The sequence below is a fragment of the Balaenoptera ricei genome, chromosome 1 (assembly GCF_028023285.1).
Source record: "Balaenoptera ricei isolate mBalRic1 chromosome 1, mBalRic1.hap2, whole genome shotgun sequence".
NCBI classification, from domain to species: domain Eukaryota; kingdom Metazoa; phylum Chordata; class Mammalia; order Artiodactyla; family Balaenopteridae; genus Balaenoptera; species Balaenoptera ricei.
In genome coordinates, this window is record NC_082639.1 from 67,795,634 (window position 1) to 67,822,601 (window position 26,968).

The window sequence follows — 26,968 nt, forward strand, 5'->3', positions numbered from 1 at the left end:
TGGTGCTGAATTCTCTTAGCTTTTGCTTGTCTGTAAAGCTTTTGATTTCTCCATCAAATCTAAATGAGATCCTTGCCGGGTAGAGTAATCTTGGTTGTAGGTTCTTCCCTTTCATCACTTTAAGTATATCATGCCACTCCCTTCTGGCTTGCAGAGTTTCTGCTGAGAAATCAGCTGTTAACCTTATGGGAGTTCCCTTGTATGTTATTTGTCGTTTTTCCCTTGCTGCTTTCAATAATTTTTCTTTGTCTTTAATTTTTGCCACTTTGATTACTATGTGTCTCGGCGTGTTTCTCCTTGGGTTTATCCTGTATGGGACTCTCTGCGCTTCCTGGACTTGGGTGGCTATTTCCTTTCCCATGTTAGGGAAGTTTTCGACTATAATCTCTTCAAATATTTTCTCTGGTCCTTTCTCTCTCTCTTCTCCTTCTGGGACCCCTATAATGCGAATGTTGTTGCGTTTAATGTTGTCCCAGAGGTCTCTTAGGCTGTCTTCATTTCTTTTCATTCTTTTTTCTTTAGTCTGTTCCGCAGCAGTGAATTCCATCATTCTGTCTTCCAGGTCACTTATCCGTTCTTCTGCCTCAGTTATTCTGCTATTGATTCCTTCTAGTGTAGTTTTCATTTCAGTTATTGTATTGGTCATCTCTGTTTGTTTGTTCTTTAATTCTTCTAGGTCTTTGTTAATCATTTCTTGCATCTTCTCAATCTTTGCCTCCATTCTTATTCCAAGGTCCTGGATCATCTTCACTATCATTATTCTGAATTCTTTTTCTGGAAGGTTGCCTATCTCCACTTCATTTAGTTGTTTTTCTGGGGTTTTATCTTGTTCCTTCATCTGGGACATAGCCCTCTGCCTTTTCATCTTCTCTATCTTTCTGTAACTGTGGTTTTTGGTCCACAGGCTGCAGGATTATAGTTTTTCTTGCTTCTGTTGTCTGCCCTCTCGGCAGGTGGATTCTTAACCACTGCGCCACCAGGGAAGTCCCAGTAATTTTCTTATACTTTTAAAAATGTTTATCATTTAAATGTATAGACAGCAGATACAGTTCTTTTCATTTTATTACTTTTAGAAATAGCACACGGTTTTCTAGACCTTTGTAACGTTATGAATTCTAAATGTACAAAATAAGAATTCTTGTTTCCTTGAGGTTTAATTTTAGTATGATTGCTCTTTATTTTTTTAAATATTTATTTATTTATTTAGCTGCTCCAGGTCTTAGTTGAGGCACGCGGGATATTCCCCGCTGCATGTGGGATCTTCACTGTGGCATGCAGTATCTAGCTCCTGCCTTGGGAGCCCGGAGTCTTAGCCACTGGACCACCAGGGAAGTCCCTATTGCTCTTTTTTTTTTTTACATTTTTTAATTTAATTTAATTTATTTGTTTATACAGTGGGTTCTTAGTTATCTATTTAGTATGTATTAGTGTATATATGTCAATCCCAATCTCCCAGTTCATCCCACCACCACGACCCCCCGCCACTTTCCCCCCTTGGTGTCTGTACGTTTATTCTCTACATCTGTGTCTTTATTTCTGCCTTGCAAACCAGTTCATCTGTACCATTTTTCTAGCTTCCACATATATGCGTTAATATACGATATTTGTTTTTCTCTTTCTGACTTACTTCACTCTGTATGACAGTCTCTGGATCCACTCACATCTCTACAAATGACCCAATTTCGTTCCTTTTTATGGCTGAGTAATATTCCATTGTATATATGTACCACTTCTTCTTTATCCATTTCTCTGTCGATGGGCATTTAGGTTGCTTCCATGACCTGGCTATTGTAAATAGTGCTGCAATGAACATTGAGGTGCATGTGTCTTTTTGAATTATGGCTTTCTCTGGGTATATGCCCAGTAGCGGGATTGCTGGGTCATATGGTAATTCTATTTTTAGTTTTTTAAGGAACCTCCATACTATTCTCCATAGTGGCTGTATCAATTTACATTCCCACCAACAGGGCAGGAGGGTTCCCTTTTCTCCACACCCTGTCCAGCATTTGTTGTTTGTAGATTTTCTGATGATGCCCATTCTGACTAGTGTGACGTGATACCTCATTGTAGTTTTGATTTGCATTTCTCTAATAATTAGTGATGTTGAGCAGCTTTTCATGTGCTTCTTGGCCATCTGTATGTCTTCTTTGGAGAAATGTCTATTTAGGTCTTCTGCCCATTTCTAGATTGGGTTGTTTGTTTTTTTTACTATTGAGCTGCATGAACTGTTTATATATTTTGGAGATTAATCCTTTGTCCTTTGATTCATTCGCAAATATTTTCTCCCATTCTGAGGGTTGTCTTTTCATCCTGTTTATAGTTTCCTTTACTTTTCAAAACATTTTAAGTTTCATTAGGTCCCATTTGTTTATTTTTGTTTATATTTCCATTACTCTAAGAGGTGGATCAAAACAGATCTTGCTGTGACTTATGTCAAAGGGTGTTCTTGCTATGTTTTCCTCTAAGAGATTTATAGTGTCCAGTCCTACATTTAGGTCTCTAATCCATTTTGAATTTATTTTTGTGTATGGTGTTAGGGAGTGTTCTAATTTCATTCTTTTACATGTAGCTGTCCAGTTTTCCCAGCACCACTTATTGAAGAGACTGTCTTTTCTCCATTGTATATCCTTGCCTCCTTTGTCATAGATTAGTTAACCATAGGTGTGTGGGTTTATCTCTGGGCTTTGTATCCCGTTCCATTGATCTATATTTCTGTTTTTGTGCCAGTACCATATTGTCTTGATTACTGTAGCTTTGTAGTATAGTCTGAAGTCAGGGAGTCTGATTCCTCCAGCTCCATTTTTTTGCCTCAAGACTGCTTTAGCCCTTCAGGGTCTTTTGTGTCTCCATACAAATTATAAGATTTTTTGTTCTACTTCTGTAAAAAATGCCACTGGTAATTTGAAAGGGATTGCATTGAATCTGCAGATTGCTTTGGGTAGTAGAGTCATTTTCAGAATATTGATTCTTCCAATCCAAGAACATGGTATATCTCTCCATCTGTTTGTGTCATCTTTGATTTCTTTCATCAGTGTCTTATAGTTTTCTGAGTGCAGCTTTTTTACCTCCTTAGGTAGGTTTAGTCCTAGATATTTTATACTTTTTGTTGCAATGAGAATGGGATTGTGTCCTTAATTTCTGTTTCTCATCTTTCATTGTTAGCATAGAGGAATGCAAGAGATTTCTCTGAATTAATTGTCTATTCTGCAACTTTACCAAATTAATTGATTAGCTCTAGTAGCTTTCTGGTGGCATCTTTAGGATTCTCTATGTATGGTGTCATGCCATCTGCAAACAGTGACAGTTTTACTTCTTCTTTTCCAGTTTGTTTTCCTCTTATTTCTTTTTCTTCTCTGATTGCCGTGGCTAGGACTTCCAAAACAATGTTGAATAATCGTAGCGAGACAGGACATCCTTGTCTTGTTCCTGATCTTAGAGGAAATGCTTTCAGTTTTTCACCATTGAAAATGATATTTGCTGTGGGTTTATTATATATGGACTTTATTATGTTGAGGTAGATTCCCTCTATGCCCACTTTCTGGAGAATTTTTTATCATAAATGGGTGTTAAATTTTGTTAAAAGCTTTTTCTGCATCTATTGAGATGATCATATGGTTTTTATTCTTTAATTTGTTACTATGGTGTATCACATTGATTAATTTGTGTATATTGAAGAATCCTTGCATCCCTGAGATAAATCCTACTTGATCATGGTGTATGATCCTTTTAATGTGTTGTTGGATTCTGTTTGCTAGTGTTTTGTTGAGGATTTTTGCATCTATATTCATCAGTGGTATTGGTCTGTAATTTTCTTTTTTTGTAGTATCTTTGTCTGATTTTGGTATCAGGGTGATGGTGGCCTCATAGAATGAGTTTGGATGTGTTCCTTCCTCTGCAATTTTTTGGAAGAGTTTGAGAAGGATGGGCGTTAGCTCTTCTCTAAATGTTTGGTAGAATTCACCTGTAAAGCCGTCTGGTCCTGGACTTTTGTCTGTTGCAAGATTTTTAGTCACAGTTTCAATTTCATTGCTTGTGATTGGTCTGTTCATATTTTCTGTTTCTTCCTGGTTCAGTCTTGGAAGGTTATACCTTTCTAAGAATTTGTCCATTTCTTCCAGGTTGTCCATTTTATTGGCATAAAGTTGCTTGTAGTAGTCTCTTAGGATGCTTTGTATTTCTGCAGTGTCTGTTGTAACTTCTCCTTTTTCATTTCTGATTTTATTGATTTGAGTCCTCTCCCTCTTTTTCTTGATGAGTCTGGCTAATGGCTTATCGATTTTGTTTATCTTCTCAAAGAACCAGCTTTTAGTTTTATTGATCTTTGCTACTGTTTTCTTTGTTTCTATTTCATTTATTTCTGATCTGATCTTTATGATTTCTTTCCTTCTACTAACTTTGGGTTTTGCTTGTTCTTCTTTCTCTAGTTCCTTTAGGTATAAGGTTAGATTGTTTATTTGAGATTTTTCTTGTCCCTTGAGGTAGGCTTGTATTGCTATAAACTTCCCTCTTAGAACTGCTTTTACTGCATCCCAGAGGTTTTGGATCATCCTGTTTTCGTTGTCATTTGTCTCTAGGTATTTTTTGAGTTCCTCTTCGATTTCTTTAGTGATCTCTTGGTTATTTAGTTACGTATTGTTTAGCCTCCATGTGTTTGTGTTTTTTACATTTTTTTCCGCTGTAATTGATTTCTAATCTCATAGTGTTGTGGTCAGAAAAGATGCTTGATATGATTTCAATTTTCTTAAATTTACTGAGGCTTCATTTGTGACCCAAGATGTGCTCTATTCTGGAGAATGTTCCCTGTGCAATTGCAAAGAAAGTGTAATCTGCTGTTTTTGGATGGAATGTCTGATAAATATCAATTAAATCTATCTGGTCTATTGTGTCATTTAAAGCTTGTGTTTCCTTATTAATTTTCTGTCTGGATGATCTATCCATTGGTGTAAGTGAGGTGCTAAAGTTCCCCACTATTACTATGTTACTGTCGATTTCCTCTGTTATAACTGTTAACAGTTCCATTATACATTGAAGTGCTCCTATGTTGGGCACATATATATTTATAATTGCTATATCTTCTCCTTAGATTGGTCCCTTGATCATTATGTAGTGTCCTTCCTTGTAACATTCTTGTAACATTCTTTATTTTAAAGTCTATTTTATCTGATATGACTATTGCTACTCCAGCTTTCTTTTGACTTCCATTTGCATGGAATATCTTTTTCTATCCCCTCACTTTCAGTCTGTATGTGTCCCTAGGTCTGAAGTGGGTCTCTTGTAGACAGCATATATATAGGTCTTGTTTTTGTATCCATTTAGCGAGCCTGTGTCTTTTGGTTGGAGCATTTAATCCGTTCTCGTTTAAGGTAATTATCGATATGTATGTTCATATTACCATTTTCTTAATGTAATGGGTTTGTTTTTGTAGGTCCTTTTCTGCTCTTGTGTTTCCCACTTAGAGAAGTTCCTTTAGCATTGTTGTAGAGCTGATTTGGTGGTGCTGAATTCTCTTAGCTTTTGCTTGTTGTAAAACTTTTGATTTCAACATCGAATCTGAATGAGATCCTTGTCGGGTAGAGTAATCTTGGTTGTAGGTTCTTCCCTTTCATCACTTTAAATATATCATGCCACTCCCTTCTGGCTTGTAGAGTTTCTGCTGAGAAATCAGCTGTTAACCTTATGGGAGTTCCCTTGTATGTTATTTGTCATTTTTCCCTTGTTGCTTTCAATAATTTGTCTTTAATTTTTGTCAGTTTGATTACTGTATGTCTTGGTGTGTTTCTCCTTGGGTTTAAACTGCCTGGGGCTCTCTGCGCTTCCTGGACTTGGGTGGCTATTTCCTTTCCCATGTTAGGAAAGTTTTTGACTATAATCTCTTCAAATATTTTCTTTGATAGGTTCCTTTCCTTCTCTTCTCTCCTTCAGGGACCCCTATAATTCGAATTTTGGTGTGTTTAATGTTGTCCCAGAGGTGTTTTAGGCTGTCTTCATTTCTTTTCATTCTTTTTTTTTTATTCTGTTCCATGGCAGTGAGTTTCACCATTCTGTCTTCCAGATCACTTATCCGTTCTTCTGCCTCAGTTATTCTGCTATTGATTCTTTTTAGTGTATTTTTCATTTCAGTTATTGTATTGTTTATCTCTGTTTGTTTGTTCTTTAATTCTTCTTGGTCTTTGTTAAACATTTGTTGCATCTTCTCGATCTTTGCCTACATTCTTTTTCTGAGGTCCTGGATCATCTTCACTGTCATTATTCTGAATTCTTTTTCTGGAAGGTTGCCTATCTCTACTTCATTTAGTTGTTTTTCAGGGGTTTATCTTGTTCCTTCATGTGGTACAAAGTCCTCTGCCTTTTCATTTTGTCTGTCTTTCTGTGAATGTGGTTTTCCTTCCACAGGCTGCAGAATTATAGTTCTTCTGCTTCTGCTGTCTGTCCTCTGGTGGATGAGGCTATCTAAGAGGCTTGTGCATGCTTCCTGATGGTAGGGACTGGTGGTGGGTCGAGCTGGCTGTTGCTCTGGTGGGCAGAGCTCAGTAAAACTTTAATCCTCTTGTCTGCTGATGGGTGGGGCTGGGTTCCCTCCCTGTTGGGTGTTTGGCCTGAGGCGACTCAGCACTGGAGCCTACAGGCCTTTTGGTGGGGCTAATGGCAGACTCTGGGAGGGCTCAAAGCAAGGAGTACTTCCCAGAACTTCTGCTTCCAGTGTCCTTGTCCCCACAGTGAGCCACTGCCACCCTGTCTATGCAGGAGACCCTCCAACACTAGCAGGTAGGTCTGGTTCAGTCTCCTGTGGGGCCACTGCTCCTTCCCCTGGGTCCTGATGCACACACTACTTTGTGTGTGCCCTCCAAGAGTGGAGTCTCTGTTTTCCCCAGACCTGTCAAAGTCCTGCATCAAATCCCACTAGCCTTCAAAATCTGATTCTCTAGGAATTCCTCCTCCTGTTGCCAGACCCCCAGGTTGGAAAGGCTGATGTGGGGCTCAGAACCTTCACTCCACTGGGTGGACTTCTGTGGTATAAGTGTTCTCCAGTTTGTGAATCACCCACCCAGCAGTTGTGGGATTTGATTTTATTTTGATTGCACCTCTCCTACCATCTCATTGCGGCTTCTCCTTTGTCTTTGGATGTGGTGTATCTTTTTTGGTGAGTTCCAGTGTCTTCCTGTTGATGACTGTTCAGCAGTTAGTTGTGATTTTGGTGCTCTCGCAAGAGGGAGTGAGCGCACATCCTTCTACTCCGTCATCTTCATTTGTTTTCCCTATTGCTCTTTACTTTAAAGTAACTTTAGAATAAACTGACTTACCTAAACTCTTAATAGAAAAACATGTGTTGTTTACACTTTATTTTACATTTTTATCTAAATACCTCCCAATGGAACGCATGCCTCTTATTGGAGCAGCTTAGCATTTTGATAACTACTGAGGCAATGCAGGGAGAGCATGCACTACATCAGTCTCTGGCCTCAGATCTCTAGGTTTTATCATTTTCATAATCTCTTTAAGCCTCAATTTTTTTTTTTAAACATTAGCCTTTTTTTTTTTTTTGAACTTTGGGTTTATTTATTTATTTATGGCTGTGCTGAGTCCCCGCCTCTGTGCGAGGGCCCTCTCCAGTCGCGGCAAGTGGGGGCCACCCTCCATCACGGTGCGTGAGCCTCTCACCATCGCGGCCTCTCCCGTTGCGGAGCACAGGCTCCAGACGAGCAGGCTCAGCAACCATGGCTCACAGGCCCAGTTGCTCCGCGGCATGCGGGATCCTCCCAGACCAGGGCTCGAATCCATGTCCCCTGCATCGGCAGGCAGACCCTCAACCACTGCGCCACCAGGGAAGCCCAGCCTCAATTTTTTGACCTAAGAAATGGCAATAATAATTTTGGGGGGTAACAGCTTTATTGAGATACAATTCACATGCTATATAATTCACGCATTTAAAGTACACAATTGAATAATTTTTAGTATATTCACAGATTTGCACAACTAGTACCACAATCTAAGTTTAGAACATCTCACTACCCCATACCCTTTAGAAGTCCCATACCCTTTAAGGAGTCCTCTCCATTTCCTCTCAGCCCTTTCTGCCCTGGGTGGTCACTAACCTACTTTCTCAATAGATTTTCCTATTCTGGCGGTTCATGTAAAGAGAATAATACAAGAACATAATCTTTTATGACTGGTTTCTTGACATGTTTTCAAGGTTTAACCATGTTGTAGCATGTATCAGTATTTCATTCCTCTTTATGGCCAAATAATATTCCATTATATGAATATACTACATTTTATTCATCCATTCATTAGTTGATAGACATTTGGGTTGCTTTCGTTTTTTAGCTATTATGCATAATGCTACTATGCACATTCATGTACAAATTTTTACTTCAATGTATGTTCTCATTTCTCTTGGGTATTGTCTAAGCGTAGAATTGCTGGGCCATGTGGTACTCTATGTTTAACATTCTGAGGAACTGAATCTGCAATATTTGGATATGCATGGAATAGATGTTCTAAATTAGCATCTAGAACAATACTCTGAGTTCTAGATGCCTTGGTTGGCTTAGTTCTGACTTGTAGAGGAGTCTTGTCAAACACTCTTGGGTGGGTGATAAGAACGAAGATACAAGGGCCAGTATATGCCCTATGGCATTGTGTAGATTTAAAAGGAGGCCTTGAGTTATTGCTGGGGACTCTGCCAGGTTTTAGCAGTTAATGGAAATGGTAATTGGGTATATGAATTACCTAAAAGAATTTATTTACTTAGGCAATGTCATTGGTTTTAATTGTCAAAGTGCTAGACTTTGGTCAGGTTTAATGTTGTCACTTGATAAGCACTGTTTCCACCAATAATTAATGAAGTACATTGGTCATATATTGTCTCGGAGTGAGCAGTAATCCTAAATGTCTGAAATAAAATATCAGATACACCCAATCAGTGTAGTTAAATACAACTTCGGTGCTTTCTGCCTGTGTCCCACTCCTAAGAGCTGGCTCTTTTCTTATAGGTCCCTTTTATGTGTTCTTCAATGACTTCCCCTCCCCCTGGCTTGCTGGGCACTTTTCACTGTTTCATTTCCTAATATTTTGAAAAAATATGTAGCTAACCATTTATCAATAGATGGTCCACTTAGGTGCTGATTTCAAGATACAACCTTTTAAGATAACTGAAGCCTGCTACATTCTATGGTGTTCACATGGTCCACAGGAAAACTTTTCTTGCAAGATTGCTAGTATAGGGCATTTCTGCTACAGCCCTCTCTCTCTGCTCAGTCATCAAAGGCCTCTTTGGGTTGTCTGTTGCCTTTAGATTTTTCAGGTGACATAAACTACAGGGCACAGAGATCAAATTGTCTGAATTTCTTAAAATGCTTTCACTTGGCTCAAGGTGGTGATAGGATGGAATAAGCAAGTACCCTTCTCTCTCCACTCTTGGGGAAGGAGAAGGAAAAATGCACAGCACTCTAGAAAATTGTCTCCTGGGTATTTCCATTCTCCAGTCTTTTTTGATCAATTCTGCCACATCATTCCCTGGAGGCACATGAGGGCTGAGAGTAGATAAATGGGCTGCCCTTTCTCCCAGCATGCCCTGTGTGGGTGATTTAGCATTCTGTTTTAGAATGCTCAGGGCACTTGGCATCTATTTCGCTCAGCTTTGGAGCTTCTGTCAAAAGACATGGAAAAGTCCCACTTAGTATGCCATATATCTTAGAAATATGTGCCAGGGAATGTTCTAAATTCTTAACCATTTTTTGATGTCATGGTTGGATTCCATTGACATTCAGGTAAATCCTATGGACCCCTTTCTCAAAGTAATGTTTCTATGCGTATAAAACAAAATATGTAGGATTACCAAGGAAACCAATTATATGGAAATAAGAGTTTTATCCTTGGATCCCACAGAGGTACAAGTTAAAAACTTATATAAGAATCTTAGGTGGGGAGGGATAAATGGGAGATTGGGATTGACATACACACCACTATATAAAATAGATAACTGTGGGACTTCACTGGTGGCACAGTGGTTAAGAATCCGCCTGCCAGTGCAGGGGACATGGGTTCGAGCCCTGGCTCAGGAAGAGCCCACATGCCATGGGGCAACTAAGCCTGTGTGCCACAACTACTGAGCCTGCATTCTAGAGCCCGTGAGCCACAACTACTGAGCCTGTGTGCCATAACTACTGAAGCCTGCGCGCCTAGAGCCCATGCTCCACAACAAGAGAAACCACCGCAATGAGAAGCCCGCACACCACAACAAAGAGTAGCCCCCGCTCGCCGCAACTAGAGAAAGCCCACGCACAGCAAGGAAGACCCAACGCAGCCATAAATAAATAAATAAATAAATTTATTCTTTAAAAAGAGGATATATGTATATAACTGACTCATTTGCTGTACAGCAGAAAGTAACACAACATTGTAAATCAACTATAAGCCAATAAAAAAATTTTTTAATCCTAAAAAAATACCTATATAAGATTCTTAGTGCTTTACAAGTATTATTACATTTCTCTTCTCAACATCCCAATGAGGAAACTGAGGCATAATGAGGGTTAGTACCTTGCCTAAGACCATGCACCTAGTAAGTGGCAGAGAAAGAATTCAAACTGTGGCAGTCTGACTCCACAGTATTGTTCAATACTATGCAGACAGGATACCCAAATTCACTAATGGTTGATGTAGCAAGTACCTCAGTATTTGAACAATAGCAAAAACTAATATTATTTCATGAATTCCACTTCCTGGTTTGGTGAGCACTACATGATGACTTTGGTTATCTGGGGGAGGATCAGACCTTTAGAATTAACCCAAGTGCCATTTTTTTTGTCCTGGGCCAGGATAGCAAAAGATATCAAAGGTATCAATGTTCAAATATGAGACTGTGTCCATCTGTTGCTAACATCCATGTGGACCACCCTGTCCTGTGGTTTAAGCTACTATTTGTTCAGTTTTCTTTTGCTTCTAGCTAACAGCATCCTACCTGATATACCCAATAATGACTAAGATTGAATATTCTGGTAACCCAGGAGAAGGGAGGCTTGGAGCAAATTACACTGATTTAGCAAAATAAATAAAATCTGGTAGTTCTTATTCTCCCGTTAAAGAGTAAAATCCATACCCAGTGTGTAATAATATCTTTCTCATAATGGTTATTGTGGAATTAAAGGAGATAGTGTTCATAGGAAAGTTGTTTAAGTGGTAGTCATCATTATTACTGTTCTTCCCATTAGGCTGAATGTTTGGAAGTTGTGGGAAATAGGGAGGAGGCGCAGACAGGAGATGGAGGAATAAACAAACACAGCCTTACAAATTCCAGTTTCTTCAAGTGTCAAGAGCACTGTTCACAAGTGCACAATACTTTCACACACAACTCAGTCTGTGCATTTTTAGTTATTATTCATCCGGTAACGTCAGACACTGGCATTACCATTCTCCTTATTTTCCATTTCACTAAATGGGAATTTCGAACACTACCAGAAAAGACTGTTCATTCTTGATTCTGAGATAGGAATAGTAACATGTGCTCTCATGTTTTAGCAATCCTTACAAAATTAGTTTGGCTTTTTTCACCACAAATATGCTCAGAAATTGGAATTTTAAAATCTGCAGTTCTGACGGAATGTTTTGGCTCAGGACTGCACATAGAAACAGCATGTTGTTTTCTGTTGTTCTCCCTCCCACCCCATTAGTTCACTGCGTATTAGACAGAACCTCGGAGCTGTGAATCCGTTGCCTAACCCCTCAGAGTTGACCATATTCACATATTATTTGGTAGCCTAATTCAGTAGGAAACGTGGAGAAAAGCTAAAGAGGAATTGAAATCAATAACTTCATCATTAATACAGGATTGGAATGCCTCAACATTAATTTGTTTGGGGGCTGAGCGTCTGTAGTAGTTCTTAATCTGGGACCTATGGATTGGTTTTGGGCATCTAACCTCATATATATACGTATATATATATATATGTATATATATATACACATATATATATATATATATATACGTATATATATATATATATATATACACACACACACTATTTTTCCTTTTAATAGTATGTGAGTGTATTTTTTAACACTGTATTTAAATGACATATGGGGAAAAGGCCCCATAGTTTTCACCAGATTCATAGTATGGTCCTAGAGCCCTCAAATGGTTAGGAACTAGGATGCTAGTTCTTGACAGCACTGTAAGAGGATGCAGTTCTTCCATTCTATATTTTACATCTATCTGGCAGGGCGAGAGCCTCTACCCTAAACAAAAATGGCGGGAGCTGCTTCACACGTAGCCCCTCACGCAGAAAGGCTAGGAGGCCCCCGCGACTTTCTCTCCACTTTCCCACTCCTGACCCCGGAAGGACTCCGCCCCTGGGGGTCAGCCTGCGGCTCGCTGCTGCGGGGAAGTAGGCGTGGGCATGCTACACTTACCCTGGAGCGCCAGGTACGCTGGTGGAGCTGGCGGGCGGAGGGTCGGGTGGGGTCGCAGCGGCCACGGGGTAGAGGATGCTGGGCGGGCAAGAGCGCCAGCCTGCGACCTCTGGACTCCGAGTGCGGGTGGAAGAACAGAAACCCGGAGGGAGGCCCGCCCGGGACCGCTGAATCAGGGTGGGCTGGTGACCGCTTGGAGCCGGAGCGAGGGTCGGTCGGGGCGGCTGAGCCGAGAGGGAGCCCCTTTCCTGGTCTTCTTGGTAAAGAAAAAGGAAGCCCGCAGAGGAGAGCGCGGTGGGGGTGAGGGAGGCCTGAGGGAGGGGCAGCTAGTGTGGTACAAGTTCCTGCAAGAATGTCAGTGGTTTGAGCGGGGAGTGGTTTTTGGATGAGGAAGATTACGCTTTCCTTGAAGGTGCTTTCCGAGAATAATTTAGCATCGGGAGGTTTGTGGCGTTAGAGCCCTTCTGTAAATAAAGTTGTTCAACTTTTATTTTCTGGAGGGAGGACTCCAAAAGGTGTTGCTCGTGCACAGACCTTTATTATTATTTTATCATTATTGCAAGTAAGCATTTTTGCTGTATTTCAAGTATCTTCTCAGAGTTCGGTGGTATAGATTATCAAAATTTTGTGGATATTTCAGACTTTCATTCTTGCTTGGATTATAAAGTCCAATTTTAGGGTGTTTTAAGAAACAAATTCTATTTATGACACATTTTTAACGCTCTCGTGGTTAGAATGGAGAGAAGCGAGTAATATTACAGAGTAAAATATTTTTGGTGATGTTTTAGACCCCCCTCTCGAAATTCGAATAATCATGAAACTGCCTTCATGTTTTTTAAAATTAATATTTATGAAAGCAACTGAAATGACCAGTTTTTAAAAGCTATTCAATTATTAATTAAGTTTGGAATCACTTCCTCAGTGATTTTAAATGAAAGGGAATGAGGTGGTTAGAATGCAAAAATAGACATTTGTCAGAATTCTTTTAAGAAAACCCCTGCAGCAAATTGAAGTGATTGCTTTATTTTCTTTCTCCTCTGCTTAAAAATCTGGAACTCTGTTATGGAGAAAATCACTTTGGGTGAATTACTCTCAGTATCTTTTTTTTTTTAATTTTTAATTCAATAGCACAGATAGCTTTAATGATCCAGAATCTATTTCATTACTAAAAATGTTTCTCTAAAAGAAGTTGTCAGGTTTTTGGGGTTTTTTTTTGGGGGGGGGGTGGGATAAATGTGCTTCCCCTCCTTTTTTTGTGTAACATTTCAAAAAAGTAGTACATGTAGGCACTTAAACAATCAAATATTACAGAAGCACTTATAATGAAAAACAGTGGTTCTCTGCCCAGCCTCCCTACATCCCTAGTCTCATTCCTCAGAAGACTATTTTTCACTTGTTTAACTGTTTCTTCATGATTTCCTTTGTATTTCTGAATAATATGTCTCTATCACAGTTTGTTGGTTAGAATAAATGTACTTCAATTAGAACTAATTACACTGAGCTGAAATATTCTAATTAGAATATGAGTGAGGGAGAATTAAGTTTATACTCCTTGAGTGTCCCTAATAGGGAAAAGGTAAACGGTCAGTAGCAGTAACCCACCTTAAGAAGTATTACTGTGCTTGATGTGAAAGGAAACTACTACTTAATCAGTAGTTTTGATAGTTGTCCGAGAAAAAAAAAAAACGGGGCTTATTAACAGAAGGGATTAGTCTACTGGAGTTTAGAAAAAGAGAGCAGAGATATATGCAGAAATAAAGGACTTAAAGTATAGCAAATAAGTTTTTACAGAGGGATTGTTGGTAGTTTGTTTTCTCTTTGGTGGTTTGTACAGCACTCTGCAAGGGAAAGAAGTATTGAATTCGGTAGGCCTAAACATTCTGGCTAGTGGGGAAGCCTACTCTTGTACACCAGAAACAGTTCTCAGGCTCTTTCCCAGCCTGTATGAAATATTCCTCAGGGCCCATTAATTTTGTGCTCACCACACAGCCTTTTATACTTAATTCAACTCCCTACAATGTCTTATTTCAGAAAGGGTATGTTTTGATAGCATATAAAAGTATTCTTTCACTAGATAGCGTATTTCCTTATTATAAATGAGCAAATTTGTAAACTAACTTATATCAATACTCTGTGAATTTGTTTAGTGGGTATCCAGCTGGGTACACTGTTAAAATTGAGTTTCTGGCTCTACAAAGCATAGACCCAGACCCTGAACCATCATGTTTCTGTCAGCGTTCTGCTACCTTTAAGGGCCTCTCTCAGTGATGACTGTCTTCTCTGTGGACAACTGATGTTTCTTTCTTTGGTTTCAATAGAAATAGGCATTCAAACAATATTAAAATTTCATAGCATGTATGTCATTTCTTTTAAGAGCTTTAAAATGGGATGGTAGGATCAACTATATTCCAACATAAAATAAAAATTTTTCTAAAACGGGGCAGTAGGAGAATAAATGCATGAGTTCTGAAGTTCAGTGAGCCCTGAGGTTCATTTTTAGCCCCTAGAGTCAAGATTCCAATCAGATTTCTTTCAGTACTTGCCCCCCCCCAATGCTGTTATTGGAAGGAAATAAGTGGGAAGAAAAATATTTTAAATTACTGTTTAACAGCTGAAACATTTATTTAACCAGAAAAGAGAGAATCTAGAACCTGCAGTTTTCTAAGGAAAATTTACTACTCGAACTCAAAATTGAAATCTAACTCATTTTCTTTTTGGTTACTTTGGTGATTAATAAACTTTTAGCTCAAGTAAATTTGGCTCAGAATGTTATTTTCTTCAGGTTAGTGTGCAAAAAAAAAAAAAAAGCTGTCTAATTAAGTGCAAAAAATAAAGCTGTTTAAAAAGAGTTAAATTTTCAATTTGTATCTTTCATTTGTAGAATAACCAGAAATCTTTGTGGCTAATATATTTTTTGTTTCATTTACTGAAGATTAGAAGAGGAGTCATGTCAGAAGAAACAGTAAGTGAATCACAGTTTTCCCTGAGGACAGCAGCACTAAGAGTGTTTGATCTTCCTCTGTCTTGGTACTATTCTCTCTGCCAGGTAAAAAAAAAAAAAAAAAAAAGAAATACGAAGTTGAATAATAAGTCTATTGCTCAGAGCGTATTGTGTTTACAGTATTTAAATTTCATTTGGGGTTTTAAATGCTTCAATGTGTTTATTAAAGTAGTTTAAAACTTACTTGGTTTTTATTTATTTCATGTTCTTTTGTTGTTATCATATTCATAACTCTTAAAAGGAGATTGTATTACTAAAAAAGATCTTCCTACCTTAAGTGAATTTACAGTCTATTACAGTTATTTTCAGAGAATTATGTTATTCAGATAGGCTTGTTCTCACTATTACAGTCCTTTAATTTTAACTTTATTGTGGTAAAATATATGTAACATAAAATTTACCATTTTAACCATTTTTAAATGTGCAGTTCAGTAGCATTAGGTACATTGACACTATTGTGCAACCAATCTTGAGAACTCTTTTCATCTTGCAAAACTGGAACTCTGGAGCCACTAAACAGCAATTCTTTATTCCCCCTCCCACCAGCTACTGGCAACCACCATTCTCTATTCTGTCTCTATGGATTTGATTTGACTACTCTAGGTACCTCATAAGTGGAGTTACATAGTATTTGCCTTTTTGTGACTGGCTTATTTCACTTAGCAAAATGTTTTCAAGGTTCATCCATGTTGTAGCATGTGTCAGAATTCCCTCTTTTTCCCCAAGTTGGATAGCATTTGATTTTATGAATATACCACATTTTGTTTATTCATTCATTCATTGCTGGAACTTGGGTTGCTTCTACCTTTTGGCTTTTGTGAATAATGCTGCTGTGAACATGACTGTACAAGTAACTATTCAGGTTCCTGCTTTCAGTTATTTTGGGTATATACCCAGAAGTGAAATTTCTGCATCATATGGTAATTCTATTTTTAATTTTTTGAGGAATTGCCATACTGTTTACCATAGTGGTTGCACCATTTTTTATTTCTACCAGCACTGCATAAGGGTTCCAATTTCGTTACATCCTTGCCAACACTTGTTTTCTGTTTTTTTAATAGTAGCCACTCTCATGGTAGTGAGTTGGTATTTCATCGTGGTTTTGATTTGCATTTCCCTAATTAGTCATGTTGAGCATCTTTTCACGTGCTTACTATCCATTCGTGTATCTTACATAGAAACATAGAAGCTGCACGGCCTGCAGGATTCTAGTTCCCCGACCAGGGATTGAACTTAGGCCCCAGCAGTGAAAGCCCTGAGTCCTAAGCACTGGACTGCCAGGGAATTCCCAATCCTTTTATTTTTTTATATTTTTAAAATAAATTTTATTTATTTATTTATTTGGCTGCGTTGGGTCTTTGTTGCTGCACACGGGCTTTCTCTAGTTGCTGCGAGCAGGGGCTACTCTTCGTTGTGGTGCGCGGGCTTCTCATTGAGGTGGCTTCTCTTGTTGTGGAGCACGGGCTCTAGGCCTGCGGGCTTCAGTAGTTGTGGCACGCAGGCTCAGTAGTTGTGGCTCGTGGGCTCTAGAGCGCAGGCTCAGTAGTTGTGGTGCACGGGCTTAGTTGCTCTGCGGCATGTGGGATCTTCCCGGACCAGGGCTCGAACCTGTGTTCCCTGCATTGGCAGGCAGATTCTTAACCACTGTGCCACCAGGAAAGTGCCCCCAATCCTTTTATTTTATTTATTTATTTATTATTAATTAATTAATTTATTTATTTGGCTGTGTTGGGTCTTTGTTGCTGCACACAGACTTTCTCTAGTTGCTGCGAGCAGGGGCTACTCTTTGTTGTGGTGCGTGGGCTTCTCATTTCAGTGGCTTCTCTTGTTGCGGAGCACGGGCTCTAGGCCTGCGGGCTTTAGTAGTTGTGGTGCGTGGGCTCAGTAGTTGTGGCTCGCGGGCTTCAGAGTGCAGGCTCAGTAGTTGTGGCTCATGGGCTTAGTTGCTCCGCGGCATGTGGGATCTTCCCGGACCAGGGCTCGAACTCATGTCCCCTGCATTGGCAGGCGGATTCTTAACTACTGTGTCACCAGGGAAGTCCCATCCTGTTATTTTTAATATCTGCTTCTAATGCAGTTTACACTCCATTGTAGTAAATAAAAAGATACTTATGGAAAGTAGCATTTATTTCACTAAACTTAAACACTGAATTTCATCAAATCTAAGATGATCATTTTTCACACTTCAACATTTCTAAAAGTTGCTTGCATCTTAAAAGGAATAGTACCTTAGATTGATAAAATATAGTATAATTTTATTATATTTTTCTCTCTCTTTTTCTTTTTTTTGCCATGCCGCACAGCATGTGGGATCTTAGTTTCCCAACCAGTTCCCCCACCTTAGTTCCCCCATCTTAGATCCCTGCGGATTGGATCCATGCCCCGTTCAGTGGAAGTGTGGAGTCTTAACCACTGGACTTCTGGGGAAGTCCCCTAGTATAATTTTATATAGGCGAGGATGTTACACAGATAAGATGTATGAGAATAATACTAGTTAGTATCCACTATGTTTAAGACATTAGTTAGGTCTTTTTTACATATAATGTCTCTAATCCTTAAAATAATCCTGGAATTTCTGTATCATCTCCATTTTACAAATCTGGCAGCTTTTTAACGGCTTAATTAACTTGTCTAAAATTGCGTATATAATATGGGATTTGAACTTGCATTTCTTTGATCCCGAAATCCATTTTCTCTTTTTTTCTTTCTTTCTTTTCCTTTTTAGGATTACATGATTAAAAGAAAATTTGAAAAATACAGAAAAGAATTAAATAGAAAATAAAAATTGCCAACAACCCCTCTATAAAAGTTTATTGGCTGTACTTTACTTAGGTCTTTTATTTCTGCATATATCTCTCTGCTTCCCAATCCCTCACTCCCCACCCTCACCGCTCTGTCCCCCTCATTTGAGATTATAAAGTTGTATATTTTGAGCATTTTCTCTGTCATTAAAAATGCTTTATAAATATAGGTGTACTATAGTTTATTGAATATTTCTCTATTTTTGAGTTTTTGGGTTGTTTCAGCAGTTCATTATATATAATTCTTTGTCCAATTTTTAGATTTTTATTAAGGTAGATTCCTAGAGATGAAAATATTGAGTCTAAGTGTTTGGTATTTATTCTTTTATTCGTTTATGTTATTACACCATTTGGATGACATTTAAAAAGACCAGCAACAGGACATAGCAGCACCCACTGTGTGTAAAACACTGTGTTAGAGATTTTATATTGGTTACATTTACAAACTCTTTAATCCTTACAATGATTCTAAAGTAATATTATTCTTTAAAATTTATTATTTGAATAGCTAATACATTTACGTGGTTCAAAAACCAAAACTACACACGCGCACACACACACACACACACACACAGACACGTACATACGTGGAGATTTTTCTCTCAATCCCTATCCACTTCTATAGGTAACCGTTTAGATTACTTGAATATCTTTCAAGGTTTCTTAATTCAGATACCAGCAAAAGCAATTATATTTTCCTTCCTTCCTTCCTTCCTTCCTCCCTCCCTCCCTCCTTCCCTCCCTTCCTTCTTTTCCTTCTTTTCTTCAGCTGCGTTGGGTCTTAGTTGTGGCGTGTGGGCTTCTCTCTAGTTGTGGCTTGTGGGCTCCAGAGCATGCGGGCTCAGCAGTTGTGGCGTGCAGGCTTAGTTGCCCCACAGCATGTGGGATCTTAGTTCCCCAACCAGGGATCAAACCCGGGTCCCCTGCATTGGAAGGCGGATTCTTAACCACTGGACCACCAGGGAGGTCCTATATTCTGTTTTTTAAAAAAATATTTATTTATTTATTTTTGGCTGCGTTGGGTCTTCATTGCTGTGCATGGGCTTTCTCCAGTTGCAGCAAGCAGGGGCTACTCTCCGTTGTGCGTGGGCTTCTCATTGTGGTGGCTTCTCTTGTTGCAGAGCACAGGCCCTAGGAGTGTGGGCTCAGTAGTTGTGGCTCACGGGCTCTAGAGTGCCGGCTCCGTAGTTGTGGCGCATGGGCTTTGTTGCTCTGCAGCATGTGAGATTTTCCTGGAGCAGGGCTCGAACCTGTGTCCCCTGCATTGGCAGGCGGATTCTTAACCACTGCGCCACCAGGGAAGTCCCAATTATATATTTTTATTTTCTCCTCTTTCTTATAGAAGGTAGCATACTACTTATGTTCTTGCTTTTTTTATACTTAAAACATTTCCTGGAGATTTTTCCATATTAATATATGTAGTTTTTTGTTTTTGTTTTTATTCCTGCAGTTACATGATGTTTCTGTATATGGCCATTTGGGTTGTTTCTGATCTTGTTCATTACAAACAATGCTATAATTAATAAGCTTGATATACTTCAATTCACATAGGTACAGGTATAGGATAAATTTTTAGACTTTGGATTTCTGGGTCAAAGAGTAAATGTATTTAAATTTTGATAGATGTTGCTAAATTTCCTTCCATAAGGATAGTATTGTTTTGCACTCCCCAAAGCTTTGGGATTTTTGCCAATTATTTTTGTGTGTTTTGTCCACACTGATTCTACTATACAACCTGCTTTTCAATCCTAAGAATAATTTTCTGAGGCCAGGACTATTGTCCACATTGTTCCATGGAATATTTTTTTAAAAATAATATAAAGAATCATTGCAAGTAAACTTAAGTATACATCCTCTACTCTCAGTCATGGTATTGAGTATCCAAAACTCATTCCATGTTATGAAATGCACTAAGGTGGGTCAGCAACCTACGGGCTATGGGCCAAATCCAGGCCGCTGCCTGTTTTTACAAGTAAAGTTTTATTGGAACACAGCCATGCTCATTTGTTAATGTATTATCTGTGACTGTTTTTGTGCTACAACAGCAGTGTTCAGTGGTTGCAATAGAGACCGTATGTTCCACAAGCCTAAAATAATTTACCTGGCCTTTACCAAAAAAGTTTGTTGGCCCTGTACTAAGAGAGTAGGCTGTAGTTTGAATAGCATCAAAGGACAAAGAAAAGACCAAAGAAAAGCTTAGAGTTCTTGTTCAGACAGTTCTATAGCTTTAAATAGTTTTGTTGATTCTCCAAATTCAGAATGTATGTGGAAAAGACTAAGAATTAACTAAGCACTTAAAAAATAAAAATTTGTCTAAATGTAGTGTGGTATCTTGAGTTGGCCTTAGAATAGAAAAAGAACATTAGTGGAAAAACTGGTGAAATCAGAATAAAGAATATAGTTTAGTTAATATTGTACTGATGTTAATTTCTCAGTTTTGACAAGAGCACTATGGTTATGTAAGATGTTACTATCAGAGAAAAACTGAGTGATATGGGAACTTTCTCTACTGTCTTTGCAACTTTTCTGTAAATTTAAAATTATTTCAGAGACCCGTGAGATGCGAGTAGGAGCAGTATACAGGGTAGTTGTCTCCGAGGGGTGGCAAGGGAAAAGGATTAACCATGTCGTCTTTTTTTTTTTTTTAATTTATTATTTATTTTTGGCTGTATTGGGTCTTCGTTTCTGTGCGAGGGCTTTCTCTAGTTGCGGCAAGCGGGGGCCACTCTTCATCGCGGTGTGCGGGCCTCTCACTATCGCGGCCTCTCTTGTTACGGAGCACAGGCTCCAGACGCGCAGGCTCAGTAGTTGTGGCTCACAGGCCTAGTTGCTCCACGGCATGTGGGATCTTCCCAGACCAGGGCTCGAACCCGTGTCCCCTGCATCGGCAGGCAGATTCTCAACCACTGCGCCACCAGGGAAGCCCAGCCATGTCGTCTTTGATCAGAAAGGTGATCAGCACCGCGAAAGCCCCAGCGGCCATTGGTCCCTACAGTCAGGCTGTGTTAGTCGACAGGACCTTTTACATTTCAGGACAGCTAGGAATGGATCCTGCAAGTGGACAGCTTGTGCCAGGAGGGGTGGCAGAAGAGGTTAAACAAGCTCTTCCAAACATGGGTGAAATTCTGAAAGCAGCAGGCTGTGACTTCACGAATGTGGTAAAAACAACTGTTTTGCTGGCCGACATAAATGACTTCAATACTGTCAATGACATCTGCAAACAATATTTCCAGAGTAGTTTTCCTGCAAGAGCTGCTTACCAGGTTGCTGCTTTGCCCAAAGGAGGCTGTGTTGAGATTGAAGCAGTAGCTGTCCAAGGACCTTGTGACAGCATCACTCTAAGTGGGCCCAGTGTTATTTAGTCTGGAATTTTAATAATGTTTTTAAATTAATGTCTTAATTTTTAGAGTCTTTGTTGGAAAGTGTAAGGTTGACTGAAATATCTGAAGTTATTATAGAAATACCATATAATAAGGGGAATTGAACATGAGTTGAAGGTTAATGATGAATCTAGTTACTGAAGTTTTAAATTACACTTCTATAACACTCATATTACTGGATGTGGGAAAAGAGACACGCATTACATAGTTACTCAGAAAAATAAAAGTAAAGGGAAATAACATGTAGGAAGGATGAGTTACTATTCCTGAGAAATAATGAAGAGCACACCTAATTCAGTTAAACTCTATTAATTTAATGATGTGAAATATTTAGTTTTCATGTCAGATACATGATTCTGCTTTTACTTGAGTAAAATTAAAGTATTTTAAGTTTGAATGGTAGAGGTAAAGGAGAAGACACTGGACCAAATTTTATATAGATAATATTTTTCTAATGGAAATAAAATGGCATGTAGATTTAAAAAAATAAACAAAATAAAATTATTTCAAAATAAGGTGTTTGTTTAAAAATTTTTTTAAATTAAAATAATAAGAGTGCACATTTTTCAAATGTGTACTATGTGTCAGATATAACTTTACGTATGTTATCTCCTTTCACAACAACCCTGTGAGGAAGATGGTATTATTCTCATTTGTCCAAAGGTCACAGTTAGCATGTGACATGTGGTGTGTTCCAGTTATCAGAGAGATTCATTCAAACTATGTTTATTGAGTATCTACTCTGTTTCAGTTGATATAAAGTGGTGAACAAAATCTAGATATAATCCCTGGCATTATTGACCTTAGAACTTTAGTAAGGCTCTTAAGAGTCCCCCCCGCCAAAGAAAAAAAAAGGTGTGTTAAGTACTGTGTTAGAGGAATAGATCAACTCAGTTCTAGTTAGAACTTCATGCTAAATAAAGGGAAATAGGTTATTGGAGCAGGAGACTTGTGTGTGACTAAATAGCTATTCTCTGTCTCCAGAGAACATTAGATGACGGGGGAAACTTGACAAGAACATTAAACAGTGGCATCGGGTTATGGAGTGGAGAGGATTGTGAAATCTGAGCACCAGGAACAGTGTCTTATTCCTTTCTTTGTATTCTCAGTGTTTGGCCCATAAGTTGGTACTCAGTTCATGTTGAATGAATAGGACACGTGTCTGGTTTCCATTTTGTCTGGAGGTAAGGGACTGTATCACCTCGAAAAGCCCCTCAGAGTTTGGGATTCTGAGATGCTGTATTTTCAGTGTTCCAGGCAATGATAATAGGAAGTAATTGACTTTCCTCTGGGGAAGAAAGAAGTAACAAAATGAGAAGTGATAGGCAGGAGTAATAGAGACTTTCAAACCTTGTGTCATCTAGATTACTTGTGATAAAAATCTTTTCCTGGGAAATTTACCTTATTTTTGTCATGGAACGTTTTCTTTTTTCATGAGATTAGGACTGTAAGTTGTAATGGGTCTTTTATGCAAAAATAATATTTAACATATACACAGAACTTGAATCTTAATAAAAGTGAATTGATTTATATTGTATTTGAATTCGTATTAATAAAAGCACGTTATATTTCTGACAGTAGTTTTAATTTTGTATTTATGTCTCCTAATAGTTCTCTAACTTCAGTGCCCTAAGATATAGCAGAACTGACAGTTTAAGAACATGTGATCACTTAGTTATGGCTGGGCCTGTGTTAAGATTATTTTCTTTCTTTCTTTCTTTTTTTTTTTTTTTTTTGGCTGCACCACATGGCTTATGGGATCTCAGTTCCCTAAGGAGGGATTGAAGCCAGGCCACAGCAGTGAAAGTGCCGAACCCTAACCACTAGTCCGCCAGGGAACTCCCAATAGATTATTTTCTTTAGTTGAGGTCTTAATTTTGTTATCTTACATTTGCTTATGCAGTAAATACTAATTTTTATATTTGATCTAAGAAACATTTTTTGGGGGGTAATGAGGTCAAGGCAGTTCATAAAATATAATGAGAAGTAAGGTGTTCTTAATAATAGTGCTATTTTTTAGAATTTATTTTATTATTGGTTGTTTAGCATCCAAATTTCAGGAACTGTTTTGTTTGTTTTTTTTTTCCCTGAATCTCATTTGGTTGCAGTGAACACTGGAGCTATGGTTCCAGAGAGTAAAACATAGAAATGGAAAGAAACAAATATTTGGCAATTCCTGTATGGAGACATTACGGAAGAGAATAATTCTTACAGTTTGCGAAGGGAAAAAATCTGAGGCGACATTGGAATGTTCCAATTTTTCATGATAGTTTTGGAAGAAGTTAAATGGATTTGGAAGAAAAGTAGAGTAAGAATAGTTTTAAATTTTTGTTAGATCACAGTCGCTGAGGCCAAATACTAATGGCAAGTGGAAGTAAATCGTTTCTGGTATACCAGAAAATGAGCAATTATTTTGGATTTATGTGTAGAACCAAGATGTTATTTTTTTAAATTTATTTAGTTTTAAAAATTTATTTATTTATTTTTGGCTGCATTGGGTCTTCGTTGCTGTGCGCGGGCTTGCTCTAGTTGCGGTGAGCAAGGGCTACTCTTTGTTGCAGCGCGCGAGCTTCTCATTGCGGTGGCTCCTCTTGTTGCGGAGCACGGGCTCTAGGTGCATGGGCTTCAGTAGTTGTGGCACGCGGGCTTCAGTAGTTGTGGCTTGCGGGTTTTAGAGCGCAGGCTCAGTAATTGTGGTGAACGGGCTTAGTTGCTCCGCAGCATGTAGGATCTTCCCGGACCAGGGCTTGAACCCATGTCCCATGCATTGGCAGGCGGATTCTTAACCACTGCACCACCAGGGAAGTCCTGAAGATGTTATTTTTCAAAAACAGCTTTATTGAGGTAAAATTGACACGCATTAAACTACACGTATTTAAAGAATACAATTTAAGTTTTAACATATATGTGTATATGCCTGTGAAATCCTTGCCACAGTCAGGGTACTAAACATACCTATGATCTCTAAAAGTCTATCATTCCCTTTTGTAATCTCTGCCTTTGCATCTTACTGTCCAACTCCGCTCCCCTACTTTTCCCCAGGCAAGCACTGATCTGCTTTTTGTCACTATAGATTAGTTTGCATTTTCTAGAATTTTGTATAAATAGAATCATACAGTATGTACTTCCTTTTGTCTGGCTTTTTTTCACTCAGCCTAATTATTTTGAAATATATGCATGTTGTTGCATGTATCAGTAGTCAGTTCTTTTTTTATTACTGAACAGTATTCCATTGTATGGATATATCACAGTTTGTTCAGCTATCCACCTGCAATGGACTTTTGGGTTTCCTGTTTTTTCTTTTTTTTTTTTAAATTATAAATAAAGCTGCTAAGAACATTTCTGTACTAGTCTTTGTATGAACATACGGTTTCATTTCCTTGGGTAAATACTTAGGAGAGGAATGACTGGATCATAAGTAGGTATATGTTTAATTTTTTAAGAAAATGTCAGACTTCTTCCAAAGTGGTTATACCATTGGTATGGCCAGTCCTTTTAATTTTTGCCATTCTAAAATAGGTGTGTAGTGGAATCTCATTGTGGTTTTAATTTGCATTTCCCTAATGACCAGTAATGTTGAATGTGTTTTCATGTGCTTATTTGCTATCTGTTTATCTTCTTTGTTGATGTGTCTGTTCAAAGCTTTTGCCCATTTTTAAAAATTTATTTATTTATTTTTAACATCTTTATTGGAGTGTAATTGCTTTACAATGGTGTGTTAGTTTCTGCTTTATAACAAATTGAATCAGCTATACATATACATATATCTCCATATTTTGCCCATTTTTAAATCGGGTTTTTTGTTTTCTTATTAAGTTTGGAGAATTCTTTATATACCCTTTATACAATTCCTTTGTTAGATAGATGATTGGCAGCTATTTTCTCCTAATTCGTGGATTGTCTTTTCATTCTCTTAACAGTGCCTTTTAAAGAGCAGAAGTTTTAAATTCTGAAGTCCAGTTTGTCAACTTCTTTTAAAAACTGGGTCAGGTTTTTGGTGTCATCTCAGAGAAATATTTGTCTAATCAAAGATCACAAAGATTTTTTCCTATGCTTTTTCTGGAACCTTTATAGTTTTAGGTTTTGTGTTTAAGTCTGTGATCCATTAGTTAATTGTTGTGTGTGGTGTGAAACATAGATTGAAATTCCATTTTATTGCATATGGATACTCAGTTTTTTCCAGCACTAGTTTGTTTTTTTTTTTAATATCTTTATTTGAGTATAATTGCTTTACATTGTTGTGTTAGTTTCTGCTGTATAACAAAGTGAATCAGCTATACGTATACATACATCCCCACATCCCCTCCCTCTTGAGCCTCCCTCCCACCCTGGCACTAGTTGTTGAAAAGACTACTCTTTTTCCACTGGGCTGCCTTTTTGTACCTTTGCCAAAAATCAGTCATCTGTATACGTGTGGGTCTATTTCTGTACTCTCTCTCTTGTTGCATTGATCTGTTTGTCTCTTTGTGTCAATACGACAGTGTTTTGTTTATTGTAGCTTTATAGTAAGTCTCAAAATCAAGTAAGGTTAGTCTTCCAACTTCGTTTTTCTTTTTCAAAATTGTTTGGACTATTCTTGATCCTTTTCATTTCCATATGAATTTTATTTTTTTTGGCTGCACTTTGCATCTTGTAGGATCTTAGTTCCCTGACCAGGGATTGTACCCGCGCCCTCAGCAGTGAAAGCGTGGAGTTCTAACCATTGGACAACCAGGGAATTCCCTCTATATGAAATTTAGAAATCAAGTATCAGTTTTTACCAAAAAAAAAAAAAAATCTTGCTAGGATTGTCATTGGGATTGTATTGAATCTATAGATCAATTTGGGGACAGTTGACATCTTTGAGTCTTTCAACCTATAAATGTGTTACGTCTTTCCATATATTTAGGTTTTCTTTCTTGAACCTCAGCAGTGTTTGCTAGTTTTCAGGATGCATGTCTTTCACATCTTTTGTCGGATTTATCCTTAAGTATTTCATATTTTATGATGCTACTGTAAATGGTATTTTTAAAATTTCAATTTCCAGTTATTTATTACTAGTATATGAAAATAGACTTGTATATTGATATTATTATATCTTATAGCTTTATTAAACTCAGTTATTCTGGTAGCTTTTTATAAGTTTCATAGGGTTTTTCTACACAGATGATCATGTGGCTTTAAATGGTAATGAATAGTTGTTTTTTTTTTTTTTTTTAATTTTATAGCTACTTTATTTATTTATTTTATTTATTTATTTATTTATTTTTGGCTGTGTTGGGTCTTCGGTTCGTGCGAGGGCTTTCTCCAGTTACGGCAAGTGGGGGCCACTGTTCATCGCGGTGCGGGGACCGCTCTTCATCGCGTTGCGCGGGCCTTTCACCATCGCGGCCCCT

At 38.2% G+C, this 26,968-nt stretch overlaps 2 protein-coding genes across 6 annotated transcripts in view; both read left to right on the plus strand.

Annotated features, from left to right (window-relative positions):
* Positions 1–12,358: 12,358 nt before the first annotated feature.
* Positions 12,359–26,968, plus strand: part of MIGA1 (mitoguardin 1) — an 86,789-nt gene continuing 72,179 nt past the window's right edge. For 2 of the 5 annotated variants that reach the window (XM_059899509.1, XM_059899537.1), the window contains exons 1-2: positions 12,359–12,424; positions 15,344–15,457. In XM_059899509.1, the coding sequence (XP_059755492.1) occupies positions 15,359–15,457 (99 nt within the window). In that variant the 5' untranslated portion in view covers positions 12,359–12,424; positions 15,344–15,358. Of the gene's footprint in view, positions 12,425–12,522; positions 12,672–15,343; positions 15,458–26,968 lie in introns of those variants that run through there. The other 3 variants (XM_059899529.1, XM_059899546.1, XM_059899519.1) reach the window with 3 other exon arrangements.
* LOC132350353 (2-iminobutanoate/2-iminopropanoate deaminase-like) lies at positions 21,137–21,575 on the plus strand. The gene has a single exon (XM_059899496.1). The coding sequence runs from the start codon at positions 21,144–21,146 to the stop codon at positions 21,573–21,575; it is 432 nt and encodes a 143-aa protein (XP_059755479.1). The 5' UTR covers positions 21,137–21,143.

Excerpts from the sequence above, each read along its gene's own strand:
- LOC132350353 (XM_059899496.1), top strand. The coding sequence starts at position 21,144 with ATGTCGTCTTTGATCAGAAAGGTGATCAGCACCGCGAAAGCCCCAGCG.